Source organism: Anabrus simplex, chromosome 6 (assembly GCF_040414725.1).
Source record: "Anabrus simplex isolate iqAnaSimp1 chromosome 6, ASM4041472v1, whole genome shotgun sequence".
Taxonomy (NCBI): domain Eukaryota; kingdom Metazoa; phylum Arthropoda; class Insecta; order Orthoptera; family Tettigoniidae; genus Anabrus; species Anabrus simplex.
In genome coordinates this window covers 157,284,531-157,301,286 of record NC_090270.1, presented here as the reverse complement: position 1 = coordinate 157,301,286, position 16,756 = coordinate 157,284,531, and the positions used below count along the sequence as shown (strand labels likewise).

The 16,756-nt window shown below is 36.0% G+C and overlaps 1 protein-coding gene across 2 annotated transcripts in view; it reads right to left on the bottom strand.

The window, feature by feature from the left end:
• Nucleotides 1–657: 657 nt before the first annotated feature.
• The window catches only part of dnr1 (defense repressor 1), a 269,771-nt gene continuing 253,672 nt past the window's right edge, over nucleotides 658–16,756 (bottom strand). For both annotated transcript variants that reach the window (XM_067150016.2, XM_067150017.2), the window contains one exon: nucleotides 658–1,747. In XM_067150016.2, coding sequence (XP_067006117.1) covers nucleotides 1,526–1,747 — 222 coding nt within the window. In that variant the 3' untranslated portion in view covers nucleotides 658–1,525. The remainder of the gene's footprint in view (nucleotides 1,748–16,756) is intronic.

Here is a 16,756-nt window from a genome sequence, read left to right as displayed (position 1 = left end):
GAAAGCTATTGTGATAAATAAATAAATAAATAAATAAATAAAATAAATTAATTAAATAAATAAATAAATAAATAAATAAATAAATCCATTACTTTAGAGAATAAAACCATACCAACCATTCTTGCTTCATAAAAATATCTGCACAGCAGCCTATGGCTTCCAACAGCAAATGATCAGCTGCCATCTCCAGCACCACAAGACACAACACACTACTCTTCACACAACTCTTCTGGCAAGATTTACTCTGATACTTACCATTAGAAAAAAGATGTCTGGGACAGTGTGGCAGTATTCCTTTTTCTAAGAATGGTGTTAAAATGATTACTGTGCAATGAAGTCCAAGTGAGTAAGTCCATATCCCGGTATTCCTCAAAGCAGTGCAGCTCTTCCAGGTCCACATTAAGGGAGGTGAACTGCATATACCTTTAGATTCTATTGTGCCAATCTTAAAAGTCTGACATGGGGAGGAATTAAAACCAGGCCACCAGGATGGCAGTTAATAGTACAAACTGTTACACTAGGAAGATGGAAAATCAAAGTGTTAGAATCTGTCATAAAATAATAATAATAATAATAATAATAATAATAATAATAATAATAATAATAATAATAATAATAATAATTTACAAAATCTAATTTGCATTTCGTATAGATCAAACAGAATCTAGCAAGTATCTAGCAAGTATGGTACAGATCTGACACCACATCTAGCTCTTAATGACATTATTAACGTATCTGGTATTATCATTTAAATAGAATATAAAATAAAAACTTAAATTAAGTATGATAAATAACATACAAATCGTTATACACCACCAAAATAATAAGGGATTAATTTTATGGGAATGATCTAGTTCTCCAAAATTGGAACTAATAATAATGCACAAAGCAGTAACATGTTAGATTAACCACATAACATGATTTCAGTCAAGTTTTAGAAAAGGTTATCAAAATTAATATATATTTATAATGATATCAAATAAGCAGTCACAGAGATTTTATGTCACATATGTAAAACTAAAGCTAATCACCAAAAATCACTGTAGAAATAAATTAACCATAACTGATGTATTCAGGCATGTTACTGTGTGGATCTCAATCTGGCAGAGAAAATAGCACGGTTTTTATGAACTACCACAAAACAATGTGATTACACAGTAATGAGAACATCCTTGAGTAAAGCCACTTGTTTATCCTAAATTATAAAACTTCCAACATTCAGTGTATTTCAATAAAATATACCAGAGATTTTCTCTGAAAGAAGAGCCACAATACGTAATTTCTTGTTACAAGATTCATCAGGATGAGAACAAAATTAAGAAGTAAGACCAGTACCTACAATAGGAGGGATTCTCATATAAATTAATTCAAGAAAAAGAAAGAGAAAAAACTTGCACCTATTTCCAGAAGTTGTGGACTGAACAAAGAAAAATAATAAATATATTTGAAAAACTGCACTTGGAACATTAAATACTTCAATGTTTCACAACATTAAAACTTTTTCTGCATGCTACAAAACCATACTCTAGCTCATTTTGAGTCCATTCTGTTGCAGTTCAAGAGGCAAGTAGATACGTTGAGACTGTTCTATGTGACCACGGCATAATGGACAACGCTCGCATCTAGCAGCACACTCACTACAAGCCATCACGTGTGCACATGGGAAGAAAGCAGTATCAATGCCCCGGTCCATACAGATACGGCAAGATATGGCTTCCAAAAGTCTAGCCAGCTGTCGTTTGGATGACTGCAAATACAACCACAACTGCAAATTAGGGAATGCTCCTCTATATTATATTTGAATTCCTATGAATATATAGTTCATATATAACAAAAAAATTAACCACACTTTAACAGATATTTACAAACTGAACATTTTAACACAAGGCAAGGGAGCACTGCACACACAATTTTTGCAGTATGTTATTTCAGGGTCATAACCAGACAAAGATGAGGATACACTAAACATAAAAAATATCCGACCCAATATTGCTTAATGGATAATAGTGTGAGAGTGCTATATCCAGTAGGCACTGGAAATTATACAAACTCTAAGAAAACAAAAGAGAAGCATTGTGGCATAAATAGAGACTGATATAAAAGATTGTATCAAGTGATTCTGTTGGTATTATCATGCAATAGTATTCTATGTCTTTCAATAGTTATTTTTCTCATGCATTTCTAAATAAATCCCACAAATATTGGGCCTGTCCGGGATCATGGAAGAAATGTTAATATGCATCGAGAAATGAAGCTATAACCTCCGATGGAGATAGTATGACGGAACAAATAAAAGACGTATTTTTGTTGGATTTTGTTGGATTGAAGCAGATGGTGTTACGACGTTTAAGGTGGATGAGGGAGTTTTTATCGCAATAAGGAGGAGCCGTGGATACTACAAAGAAACTAAGATGATCTGCTATGATCTAACGACGACGAAGTGCCCTGTGTTAAATTTGTTAGAGGAAGGTTATGTATGATTTATTCGTGATAAAGGCTGTTGTTAAGAAATTAGATATGAAGTGAACCAGTAATCTGTGCTTCAGTTGTAATTCATCATTGGTTAGTGCACTTTTACCTGAAAATGAGTAAGCTGGGTGAGACAGAGAATATCTGCAAAAATATATGTACAGTTTCAGTTGGTAGTGTTAGAATATTTCATAAACTAGTTTATGGCAATGAAGGGGACAGGCAAAATCGAAAATGGCTCAGAGAATTTAGTGGTTTATTACATTCTTAAGATTCTGATAACTATAATAATAAAGTAAGTTTCGTGACAGACAACTTTAAAGAGCACGATTTGATTATAATAAGTAACATGCTGTGTCTCAGTTATGAAGGAGCTTATGATGAGTTAATGCAATTAATTCTTGATCACCTCTCAGACTTGAGTTTGTTTGAAGATGGAGGAAGTGAACAAGAGGACGACAACGAAGATAAAGATGTAGCAGATGTGAGTGACACTTAATTATGAATGTGCCAACATGGAGAATAAAGCCATGAGAAACGCACGTGGATATCATTCCTTAAGTTCTTGGTACACACTATGTCAACAAAGACCAACTGTTGATCGTCATTCATTTGTCCTTGTGGTTTGAGATGTTGAAAGTTCTATACGACCCTTAGATGGCAGTGGAAGTTACCCCATTAGGAAATGGATAGTGTACTTTGAGGAAATGGCTACGTTAATGGGCTGGGATGAAATGCAGATGCTAGTGTTCGCCAAGACATCGATGACAGGTCTGGCTAATCTTTTCATTCAGAGTGAAACAGGGATTTCATCATGGTGTAAATTACGAGAAGCACTAAAAGAAGACAACCAGTGCGGAGCTCCACAAATGACTCAGTAACCGCATGAAACATAAGAACACATCATTAGCAGAATACTTCATCGTGATGAAGGAAATCTCAAGGAGGGGTAATATTGATAACAACTCCCTTTTCCAGTATGTTACTGATGGTACTGGTGATGATTCTGGAAACATTATAATTCTATATGGTGCCAAAAATCTAAAAGAATTTAAGGAAAAGGTTTGTGATTATGAGAGAGTCACCGAGAAGGCTGTTAAAGAAGATCGCCGGCAGAGAGGATCCTTCAAGAATAAACCTCACAGAAAGAGAGAGAGACCAGCATCTTCAAAATGTTTTAATTGCGGGGAAGCAGGGCGTAAGTCAGCTAGTTGCCCATCTCAAGAAGGGTTTGAAATGTTTCCGCTTCAATAAGTTTGGTCATAAGTCAGTCGACTGCCCATCCAAGGCAAAACAGGAAGATCGAAATCCAGTTAAGTGCGCCTCGAGTTCATTAAGGCACATGAAGACAATTCAGATTGGTCTCAAACCAACCAAAGCATTGATAGATACTGAATGTCAACTTAACCTCTTTTGCACGGAAATGTATGAAGACATTGGTTCACCGCCCTTAAAGAAGACTGGTATTACGCTAACAGGTTTCCGGGAAAACTTCATTTTGCTGCAAGGATACTGTACCATTGTACTATTCTTAAGGTAAGATTCTGGTTAAATCAGAATAAATGCGATTGCTCGGGGCGAGGTTAAGTAGAAGGAATGGATCCACAGTATGTCATAGAAGTCTACATTGACCCGATATCATAATAGAGATAATAATCATGGCAATGAAAAGACAAAGAAATGGAACATGGATTGTTGAGCCAAGCCACCACTGAGAACAAAATTAATGCAATGTTAGCGGATAGATCTACTACAAACAAGAGTTTGAATTAAACAAGTAAAAATTCAAGAAAATAAGAGAATTATATGAGAAGAATATATCAGGAAGAGTAATATATTGACATCTTACGATGTAGAGAACGAAATATCAACCGAACGAAATATTTTGTCAAATACGAGGCGATATACTACCAACCAACTTGCCCTAAGATGCCTATACTACTAAGAAGAACAAGGCTACACAACGCAAATAACATCGTCAAGTTACTTAAAACAAACCAAATTTAATCAAATATTGAAGCCAAAACTAGCATAATAAAGAACTGAGAGAGAATATAAAGATCAACTTAATCAATCTTGAAAAGACAAACTGTAATTTTAGTAGGCCTTAAGAACGTTATTATGCATCAAGTGATGTCATATGTATTTTCTATTCCTATAATAATGCAAGAGAAGATGGCATCATACTAGATGGGCAAGGGATAGCCTGGAATCATCCACGTCATCCCATAAGCAGCCGAGACCAGAGGTGATGGCCGAACCAGCCGCCAGTCACGAGGGTCCCACCCACCAGCAGCAGAGGAGAATACACCATATCAAGACCATCCTACAGGCGGAGGTCATGAGATAAGTTTGTTTTAAAAATCTTTACATGTTTTCATAGGAAATAATGTTTTGAGTTCATTAGTAGTCGATATATATTCTTAGTGTCATTTTTATCTGTGAAAATTAACCATTAATGTTAGATTCTCATATATAACCTCAATATGAATTGATTTATAAGGAGTAGATAGTTTTCTATTAATATATAAGCGAAGAACCTACATCCAAGAAGAAAAGAGCAGATAACAATTCAAGTAGTGTTATGCCACAATTGAAAATTTTTCATTTGAAGAAGTGACAATAATATACATTCCAAGTCATAGCTTGATATTAATGCAGATGACAGATCCAGAGAACACAAGTAGGTGATATGTTGATTGTTATTGTAATGTTAAGAAGTAGTGAAATATCTTATGATAGGATGAAGGTTATGGCAAGATGAGATATTATGGATCCGATACAGTAATATAGGAATATGTGAAGAGTGTGCGTCGAGGGAGGCCATTATTAAGAAGAGGTAATGAAAAGAAAAGATATAAATTAAAATGTATAGTTATGAAGTTATGGAGTTGATATGAGAATGATATATGAAGTAAATGAGAGTAGATTATGCGCCGTGAATGGAGAAGAGATGGAATATTTCAAGTTATGTTGACGCAAGCTAGGATTGCATATGTTAGTAATGAATAAGAGTGTATCTCATCAAATAAATACATAGTAACGTAACGGCAATGTATCTAACCTATGTGAGGCAGATGATGTAGAGTCATGGCCATCTAATGACATCCCTACCATAAATAAATATTATTACTCTTGGAAATAATAAATTTAAGCTTATTATATATAGCTACACCCTTCTAATAGAATTAAGGCATGATTATATTAGTATAATGGATCAATGCAGATATATAGGATCATATGAATGAATTTAGGTTGTATTGCCTTTGATGGCAGGACCTAATGTTTACAGTGCACTATGTCTTCTGGTATGGGCTAGAGCAATTTTGTTACTTTCATTGATCTGTCTCAGCTTTATCTTTGGCTTTGACAAAATGAAAGTGACTGAGGTATGAATGATGCTAGTAATGCCATTCCTTCTGAAGCCAGTCCCTGCTACGAATGGTGTGAAAATATTGCTCATAGGGTCAGTTGGTGCATGCATTTCAGTGGGCTTAGCAGACTGATATGTAATAGCAACTTCTGGCTCAGTGAGGAAAGCAACGGGAAACTACCCCACTCCTCATTTCCCTAGTACGCCTCTTCAGTGATGCCTAGGCCATCTATGACAGCTGATGACGGACTGTTGAAGATCCAACCAGCCTTCGGGCTGAGGACTAAACATATGTGTTCAAAAGGAAGTGATCCCTATGCTTATTTATACCTACAAAATTTTACAGTCATATTTCAATCAATTAAAGTTATGTAGGGCATATTTTGAGGTTGTGAATAACTTATTTGAACAAGTATTTGACTTTAGGACATACCATGAATGATAGAATAAATGTAGGATATTAGCATCAGATTTTGCTTGAAGTAAACAAGAAACTTATTGAAGCTTATCATGAAATAAAAGATCCCATGAAACAATTCGGAAAAGTTGTCAAGTTAACAATTTAGCAGTGTTATTAAGCAAGTAATTTAGATGTCAACTGTATCAAAGAGAAGGACTGGACTTTCAAAAGATAATGTAATTACATTCAGATGAGAATTTCACATCAACTGTAAATATTAATTTATCATTTCTTTAATTCTCGACAACGTTACCATAATTTTCTCTTCCTACGTTCCTTTCATCAGTTATTTTAATAAATATTTTTAGTTAATAAAAGTCACTGGAGGTATTGCTGTATTTATAGATTGTTATGGCAGAATAAGCTGTAACAGAGTTAAGTATAATGCATTTCTGAATTACTCTGTTGATCTACTGATACGTCAGATGGAGACGTCCACTGTGTGAACTGAGGAGTTAGGTAACACCGTACTGGGCGTATCGAGTCTTCTTTGATCCCACGTTAAATGACTGAACAAACAAATATCCTGAGAAGCTGGCTGGGATTCTTTGCCTGGGAGAATGATGGAATACTTTCACACCAAAACTCAGATAGAGGAAGAAGTATTTGAAGTTGACATGTACGTAATATCCAGAGACATATTAAACATGTTACCAGTGATTTTATGGAATGAGCTTTTTAAATCAAGCAGAAATGACTGTCAAAAGAGAAGGTATCCGTATAACCAAAGAAAAGCCTGATCTAAATGGACAAGGGAAAAATCAGCCGACATGTATCTTCTGAGTATAGATGTGACTGAAGAAGAAATGCTGAGCATAAATGAAAACATTACGAGAGAATAAAAGAAAGAAATTGAGCCTTGTTAGTAACTATGAGCATGAAAAAAATCAGAGTCAGAAGTGAACTGACCGGGCGAGTTGGCCGTGCGCGTAGAGGCGCGCAGCTTTGAGCTTGCATCCGGGAGATAGTAGGTTCGAATCCCACTATTGGCAGCCCTGAAGATGGTTTTCCGTGGTTTCCCATTTTCACACCAGGCAAATGCTGGGGCTGTACCTTAATTAAGGCCACGGCCGCTTCCTTCCAACTCCTAGCCCTTTCCTATCCCATCGTCACCATAAGACCTATCTGTGTCGGTGCGACGTAAAGCCCCTAGCAAAAAAAAAAGAAAAAAAAAAAAAGAAGTGAACTGGAAAATCACACTGAAAGATGACAAACCAATTTTCAGCAGACCAATGCATTTATAACCAGCTGAGAAATCAATCGTTGACAATCAAGTGAAGGACTGGTTGGATGTAGTAAAAGATCGATATCCGTTGCCACTAATAGAAGATCAGCTGGATAAGTTACAAGGAATTACTTTGCAAGAAATCAGTTTTAAGCATCTTCAATCTTTCTTATGAAACGGAACTTTATACAGACGCCAGTAAACATGGTTATGGGGCTGTTCTCCTTCAAAAACTTCCTGATGATAAATTTCATCCAGTATATTTTATGAGTAAGAAGACCACCCTACAAGAAGAGAAACACCGCAGCTATGAATTGGAAGTTCTGGCTATTATCACAACATTAAAAATGTTTGGGTATATCTGTTGGATGTTAATTTTACAACTGTTGTGATGTAACTACGTTATGAACATGATTCTTGGAACTTAAATTTTCTTCAGATAAGCTACTGTATTCCGTTTATGTCTCTAGACGGCATATCTACATTTATTGCATTTCAAGATATATTTGGACGTTGATTTCATTTCATTCTGCTCGCCTAATATTACGCTCAAGCGTTATTTGTGAGTGGTTCATTGGTTTGTCACTTCCGAGTGCCACATGTGATTTATTGTGAACTCCCTCATGCCATCTGGTAATGAAAAAGCTTACTCGTCCCTATGTGAGATAGCGCGAACACTTCTCTAAGAGTGCATGTAATTAGCCCGGTTCAAATGTTCGTGTGTACACTTGCTTGAAGCGGTAACTTCTGTCATTGGACTGACCAATTGGAGAGCAGACGTGTCAAATCATGTCTCGGCGACCGACTGTAAAAATATAGTTCAGACCGGCTAGAGACGGTTAAGACTAACCCTAAATTAGAAAGAGTAGGATCTACTCCATTTTGTTATGTAAACTTAATTTTTTTTTTTTATAACTTGTGCAATGAGTATGGTATGAAAATTAGCCTCTCGAAGACTAAATTGATGTCAGTAGGTAAGAAATTCAACAGAACTGAATATCAGATTGGTGATACAAAGCTAGAACAGGTCGATAATTTCAAGTATTTAGGTTGTGTGTTCTCCCAGGATGGTAATATAGTGAGATTGAATCAAGGTGTAGTAAAGCTAATGCAGTGAGCTCGCAGTTGCGATCAGTAATATTCTGCAAGAAGAAAGTCAGCTCCCAGACGAAACTATCTTTACACTGGTCTGTTTTCAGACCAACTTTGCTTTACGGGAGCAAACGCTGGGTGGACTCAGGATATCTTATTCATAACTTAGAAGTAACAGACATGAAAGTAGCAAGAATGACTGCTGGTACAAACAGGTGGGAACAATGGCAGGAGGGTACTCGGAATGAGGACACAAAGGATAATTTAGGAATGAACTCTATGGATGAAGCTGTACGTATAAACCGGCTTTGGTGGTGGGGTCATGTGAGGCGAATGGAGAAGGATAGGTTACCTAGGAGAATAATGGACTCTGTTATGGAGGGTAAGAGAAGTAGAGGGAGACCAAGACGATGATGGTTAGACTCAGTTTCTAACGCCACAACACTAATTGCAAATCGAGGATTGTGGCGACGTTTAGAAAATTCACAGAGGCTTGCAGACTGAACGCTGAAAGGCATAACAGTCTATAATGATAATATATGTATGTATGTATGTATGTATAACTTGTGTATATTGTCAGTGCATGTGGTAAGTTACGGTAAATTTCATCTTCTCATCTTGTAAGTACCCGTGTATTTAATACTTTTGGTTATGTAATTTTATAGATGTTGATTCCCATAGGGAACCTGAAATATTGGTCCCGAATGAGTAAATTTATAATACCAATGTAAATGGTCCGTTATTGGACATTATAAAATTTCCAGCTAACTCATTCCTGGTTGCTAGTGTTTTGCCCCAGTGTGCTAAGTTGGGCTCATCAGTTAGTAAATAGCACACCCACCAAGACGCATGGCTAGTGCATACCGTTGAGGCCACTGCATAGGCTCCAAGTAGCCTATTAAGTGTTAACTCAGTATCCTTTCGTGAAATATCTCTGAGCCATGTTTCAAATTTATTTCTATTCTTCGGCGGTGAAAAGAATTGCATATCATTAACTACTCTACCATAGCCTGACTTACAGCTAGGCAGAAAACAGCAAGAAAGTGCACTGTTGTCATTATTGTTTATTATATTGATGGATGAAATCATAAAACGTGTAAAACAGAGTCAGTAGTGACAAAGTGAATGCTTTGTTATTTGCGGATGATGGGGTGATTTGGGGAAAGGGAGAAAAGGAAGTACAAAGGAGAGTGGACATTTGGAATGAAAATCTGAAGGAGTTTGCGGAAAAGAGAAAAAGATAAGCCAAGTGAACATAGACAAAGAATGGTTAGAGAATGTAGAACAGTTGATATATCTGGGTAACATTATTAATGGAAGTAATGAAATCAACCCTGAAATTAATAACAGACAGAGTGAAGGTACAACATTTTATCATAAATGTCAGAGATCTTTTATGGGATGATGATGTACCCAAGAAAACGAAATTAACATTATATAAACAATATTTCAAAATGTGCCATATCACTGCCCTGATTACCAAAATACGGAATTTAAAAGTCATCATTTGCCATGAATAACGTTATAAAGTTCGTAGGTTAAACGGCAGGAAAATACACGTCAAATGATATGAGCAATTGGAATCATAGTGGCCGTGACTGAAATGAAATCTACCATTTGGAAATTTTTAAGAGTCAACAAAAAGAACAATCGAAAAACTGATTTGAAATAAGCAACCTTGAAGATCGGAAGAGCAATTCTGTTAAAAATTAACATATATCTTAGCCAAAATATAAAATTTGCTGGTAAAATCTGAAGATATTACGAGAAGTTATTTCCGTATACATCGTATTTACGAAGTTCGAAACAAAATATGAAGAAAAAGATATAAAAACGATAGGATTCACCTTGGCATTGCATGGAAGAAAAGCGAAGGTTTCTTTAAGAAACAGAATTAAAAACACTAGCAATTAAAATAAAGTACCATTGAATAAGACGATCATAAGCTACCACAGACATATTGGTGATCTGTATATAGCATACACATTGACGTCACATTTGTCATTAGAAAGCAAAATAATAGTACAAGAAGGCTTTGCAACTAAGAACAAGATGCTATTAATATTATCTTTGAATGTGTTTTTCATGCATGTGGACGAGATTGACGTAATGGCTTGCTAAATCGAAGATGGGATTGACGATTGATGGACTTCAGCTGACATCTGATATGTTTTTGACATCATCAGTAGAGACGAGCTCACTTACCGAGGTTCCCAGATGACTGAGCCATTGAACATGGGAAAACCTGTCCACAGAGCGATGTAGCAGAAGAAACAACGTCCCCAGCAGTAGACAAAAACAGAATAAGGTAAGTTTCACGATTTATTTTAAGATTATTTATGTATTTCTTTGTTGAAGATAGTTGTTGAATGATATTATTCTGAAGGAATAGGTCGTTATATCTCCGTGAAATGTTTAATAACGTGCAGTTTCAACGTGAGTGATTCAATAGTGATGCATTAAGGAAGGTTATAGGTAGTCTTCCGTAAGATTTAAATACATCCTAAGGTAGGAAAGTGAATATATGTCAGTGAAGTGTCACATTAGCGACATTTCAGTTGATTTTCATTAAACCATGTAAAAGATGGGGATTTTTGATGAAAATGATATGTGATACATGTTTATATCAAGTCGTAGGTTACCGAGTTCGTAAATATTGACGACTTATTGTCAAGTTTAAGCCAGTATAGGTTAAATGTAAATATATAGGGATAAGTGAGTTGCATATTGCTATGCATATGATTAGTTGTTGATCCATGAAGTGGTTATTCTAAATGGTTATGAAATGAATTGATGTGTGTGTTATGAAGAATCGAGTGAGTAATATTGACATGTGATGCAGTATAAATATTCTTGAATTATGATAAATATGTACACATATGAGGAAGGATTATCATATAAGGTTAAATAATGATGTTTAAATATGGAATAATCCATATTACGTAATAAGCGGTAACTTGGTAATAAACTTGCAAGTTAACAACAGATATTGGTCATCAAAAATAATTCCGATAATCTATAATTAACACTCATATGGCAATTTCGAAAAGAATTACATAATATGTACATGGTTTAAACTGATCTAAGCTAAAATAACAGGATGTTAATAGGATATATGATCTTAGTGTCTTCTTTATGACAGCCTATCACTAGTGAGGAATAAAAAATTTCATCTGTGGTATTCCTTATCAATTTGCAGTTAAATGATTGAATTTAGTGAGGTGATAAGACTTAATTACAACTTAACAACGATGCTACTGAATCTAATTAGGGTAATTTCACGTATTTTCGGTAGGTAGTCATTGGAAGCTACAATTTTGAAACTGATCTTATTCTGTGTGTATTTCTGTGTGTGTTTATGTGTATGTTTAACTTAGCAATACCTAATTAAAGACGTATGATGAAAGATATAAAAATCAAAATAATCGTTCTCAGTCCAATTAAAAAAAAAATTTTCTTTTTTATTATGAAATATTTTTAAACATTTCAAACATTACATTGAAATAATATATTTTTGACATGACAAGCTCTTCAATGTTCAGTTCTTTGATAAGAAACCTAGGTCTAGGAGATGTGAGAAGAAATTCATGTTAAGACAGGGTAATTTTATTTAATGAATTCTCATCTACGAAGATTTATATGTGATGAATCCTATATTTATTTATAAAATCAAAAGCTTACAGAGAAGCTGATGATAATTTTTTTATTGAAGGCTATGACGATTAAGACTTTAAAAAATGGTACTCAACCAATGCTTTTAATGAAATATTATTGTAAATACTGATAAGTATTTGAGCTTCAGAAAGGTTTAATTGAGCCATCGAATTCTATATTTTTGAATAAATAATAGCAATTAAAATTTAATCCATTATTATTATTTATAGATTATAATATACTAATATTATATATGTATATGAAATAATATGATAACATAGCTGATAAGTACTTGCTGATTCTGCGGTCGATTTTAAGCTGAAACATCCGTAAAACTTGTCTGACGTGAATGGAAACGTTATATTGAATAGCTCTCAATCGAATTCACGTAAATTTTTTTATATTTGATACAATCCCTGAGATGTTAACCGACACTAGATGAGGATTTTTTTTGGACGCTGCAAGATTTGGACTCGGAATGGTGCAATACCAATTGTGACATATGGACAAGAAACACTGGTAACTAATAAGAGACAAGATAGTAAGATCCAAGCAGTAGAAACAAAATTGTTAAGAACATCGGTTAAAAAGACAAGAAGAGAGAGAATTTGTTAAGTTCCTTCTTCTGATGATTTGATAGTAAAATCAGGTAATTCTATAGGGTGAAAAAGAGGCTATCTCTTGTGTGAGATAGAACTTACGTCCAGGAGCACTGTACCATTTGGCTGGGTACGTTGTTAATCACTCTTCTAAATTTATTAAGTGTTCGCCCTGTGCCCATTCTCTTAGTGACAATAATCAAAGTACATTTTCAGTTCTCACCGAAATAAAAGACTAAGGTTCAAGCAACAATGAAGTGCTTTTAACACATCCTTCAAAAAGTATATGTGACATTCTTTTCCAGGCTGAGAAAATAATTAGTGGAAAACTGAACTCAAAATCGATGTGGGGCAAAATATTTTTTGCTTGTATCGATTCCATAGACAAAATTTCAGTTGATCCTTCAGGAGCTGGCTGTTGTCTTCAATATGTTGTGGATATGATCACCAGACTTGTTTATCATTATCTGAAATGCCGATTTTTCTCCAGAATGAAAGAAATCTGGCAAGATTTACAATCTTAAACATCCACCAAATCTTCTCGCAAGCTTTCAAAAGGCCAATAACCGACAAACTGAGTTAGTAAATAGAGTCATCATCATAATTTCTTCGCTCCAGCAAGCCGGGTGCGGTTGTGTATGAGCCTCCTCCAGTTTGTTCTATCCATCCACAGATGCTGCTCATATATGCGACACCAGTTCATATCTCTAATTTCAAGGTCCTTCATTATCCGTTTTTTCCAAACGTCACGAGGTCTTCTTCTTGGTCTCTTCCCAGGAACATTGAGGTCAAAGTATGTTCAAGGAATCCTGTGAGGGTTCATTCTTTTCATGTGACCATACCATTGCAATCTCTTCAATTCTAGAGTCTCCAGCAAGCTTCTTTCCAATTCAAATCCACATTCCTTATTTTATCCATTTTTGTTTTTTGTAGACAGGAACGGAGGAACTTCATTTCTGTTGCCTGAAGACGACTCTTTGTTGGTCCAGTAAGTGTTGCTGCTTCCAGGTCATACGTCAATATAGGTACTAGATATATTTTGTACAAGCTGATCTTGGAAACTAGCGGAAATGTTTCATCCCAAAGTATTTGACTATAGCGTGATAGAATTGGGCAGCTTTCTGTATTCTGTTACTAATCTCTTGATGTATGGCATTGTCTGTTGACAGAACACTACCTAAATACTGGAAGTTGTCTACAATACCCATCTCCTCATCTCCAAATCTTAGATGAACAGTTGAAGAGTTTCTACCCATCACCAACCCAACTGTCTTCGTTTTGCTGATTTTGTGACCTAAGGTTGTAAAGGCTAAATGCCAGAGATCTAGTCTAGTTTGTACTTCTGCTTCTGTCTCACCCCATACCATTACATCATCAGCAAAAACCAGGGCATTAATTGTTGGATCCTTTCTCTTAACCGCTTTTAAAACTTCATCCATTATTATTATGAAGAGAAGTGGTGAAAGACAACTTCCTTGCTGGACTCCACTCTTCGTTTCAAACCAACCTGACCTTCCATCCTGGACCTGGACACAACACTTGGTTTCATCATATAATCGGAGCACTTTCTGATATCTCAAACCTTCCCATATATGCCTGCGTGGTACATGGTCATATGCTTTCTCGATGTCCAGAGAAACAGTTACAAGTGTTTTACCTTTCTCCCAATACTTCTCATAGAGCATTCTGGTGGCAAAAATGAGGTCTATAGTTCATCTATGAGGTCTAAATCCATGTTGTTCATCCTCAAGTGTAGGTTCAACATATTTTCTAATCCTGCTCTCAAGGAAGGATTCGTAGATTTTGAGGCCATGTGACAGCAGAGTTATACCTCTGTAGTTGGTACATTTCTTTCTCTCCCCTTTTTTCAACAATGGGATGATGACTCCTTGCTTCCAGTCATTGGGTATTACATTCTCTTTCCAGATTCTATTTAGTACCCTGTACATCCACTGTTGTCCTATCTCTCCTAGTGCTTTGATCATCTCAACACTTAATTCATCTGAATCAGTTGATGTGTTGTTTTTTTGCTTAGATATTGCTGTCTCTACTTCCAACCATGTCAGACTAGTGGCATTTGTGCTGCCAAAATCATAAGGTTCATCATCAAATGGAGTGTCATTTTCATAACAATTCAGCAACGTTTCAAAGTGCCTTTGGAACTCCTGTAATATTTTGGTCTTATCCCTACTCGCCTCACCATTAGGAAGTTATACAGATTGGATAGATTCATTTTGAGTTCTTCTATTCTTAACAATACTGTATAACAGTTTTTAATTTCCATCCTGCGTTATTTTGGTAGCCAGGTCTTCCTTGCATTTCTGCTTTCAACTACAACCAACTGTTCAACCTGTAATTTTTTCTTTCTGTAAAGTGACAAATAGTTGTTTAATCCAAAAAGAAATCGTGGGAAGATTTTGGTAATAACCTGGAAAGGCTAGGTCAAGCAGCAGGGAAACCTTTCTGGACAGTAATATAGAATCTTAGGAAGGGAGGGTAAAGGAAATGAACAGTGTTTTGAGTAATTCAGGTGAACTCATAATAGATCCCAGAGAATCACTGGAGAGGTGGAGGGAATATTTTGAACATTTTCAAACGTAAAAGGAGTCTTCCTGGCGGTGTTGCGAACAGCCAAGCTCATGGGAAGGAGGAATGTGATGATGGTGAAATTACGCTTGAGGAAGTGGTAAGGATGGTAAATAAACTCCATTGTCATAAAGCAGCAGGAATAGATGAAATCAGACCTGAGATGGTGAAGTATAGTGGGAAGGCAGGGATGAAATGGCTTCATAGGGTAGTAAGATTAGCATGGAGTGTTTGTAAGGTACCTTCAGATTGGACAAAAGCAGTAATTGTACCTATCTATAAGCAAGGGAACAGGAAGGATTGCAACAACTATCGAGGTATCTAATTGATTAGTATACCAGAGAAAGTATTCACTAGCATCTTGGAACAGAGGGTGTGATCAGTTATTGAGAGGAAGTTGAATGAAAACCAGTGTGGTTTCAGACCACAGAGGGGCTGTCAGGATCAGATTTTCAGTATGCGCCAGGTAACTGAAAAATGCTACGAGAGGAATAGGCAGTTGTGTTTATGTTTCATAGATCTAGAGAAAGCATATGACAGGGTACCGAGGGAAAAGATGTTCGCCATACTGGGGGACTATGGAATTAAAGGTAGATTATTAAAATCAATCAAAGGCATTTATGTTGACAATTGGGCTTCAGTGAGTATTGATGGTAGAATGAGTTCTTGGTTCAGGGTACTTACAGGGGTTAGACAAGGCTGTAATCTTTCACCTCTGCTGTTCGTAGTTTACGTGGATCATCTGCTGAAAGGTATAAAATGGCAGGGAGGGATTCAGTTAGGTGGAAATGTAGTAAGCAGTCTAACCTATGCTGACGACTTGGTCTTAATGGCAGATTGTGCTGAAAGCCTGCAGTCTAATATCTTGCAACTTGAAAATAGGTGCAATGAGTATGGTATGAAAATTAGCCTTTTGAAGACTAAATTGATGTCAGTAGGTAAGAAATTCAACAGAATTGAATGTCAGATCGGCGATACAAAGCTAGAACAGGTCGATAATTTCAAGTATTTAGGTTGTGTGTTCTCCCAGGATGGTAATATAATAAGTGAGATTGAATCAAGGTGTAGTAAAGCTAATGCAGTGAGCTCGCAGTTGCGATCAACAGTATTCTGTAAGAAGGAAGTCACCTCCCAGACGAAACTATCTTTACACTGGTCTGTTTTCAGACCAACTTTGCTTATCGGGAGCAAACGTTGGGTGGACTCAGGATATCTTATTCATAAGTTAGAAGTAACAGACATGAAAGTAGCGAGAACAGGTGGGAACAATGGCAGGAGGGTACTTGGAATGAGGAGAT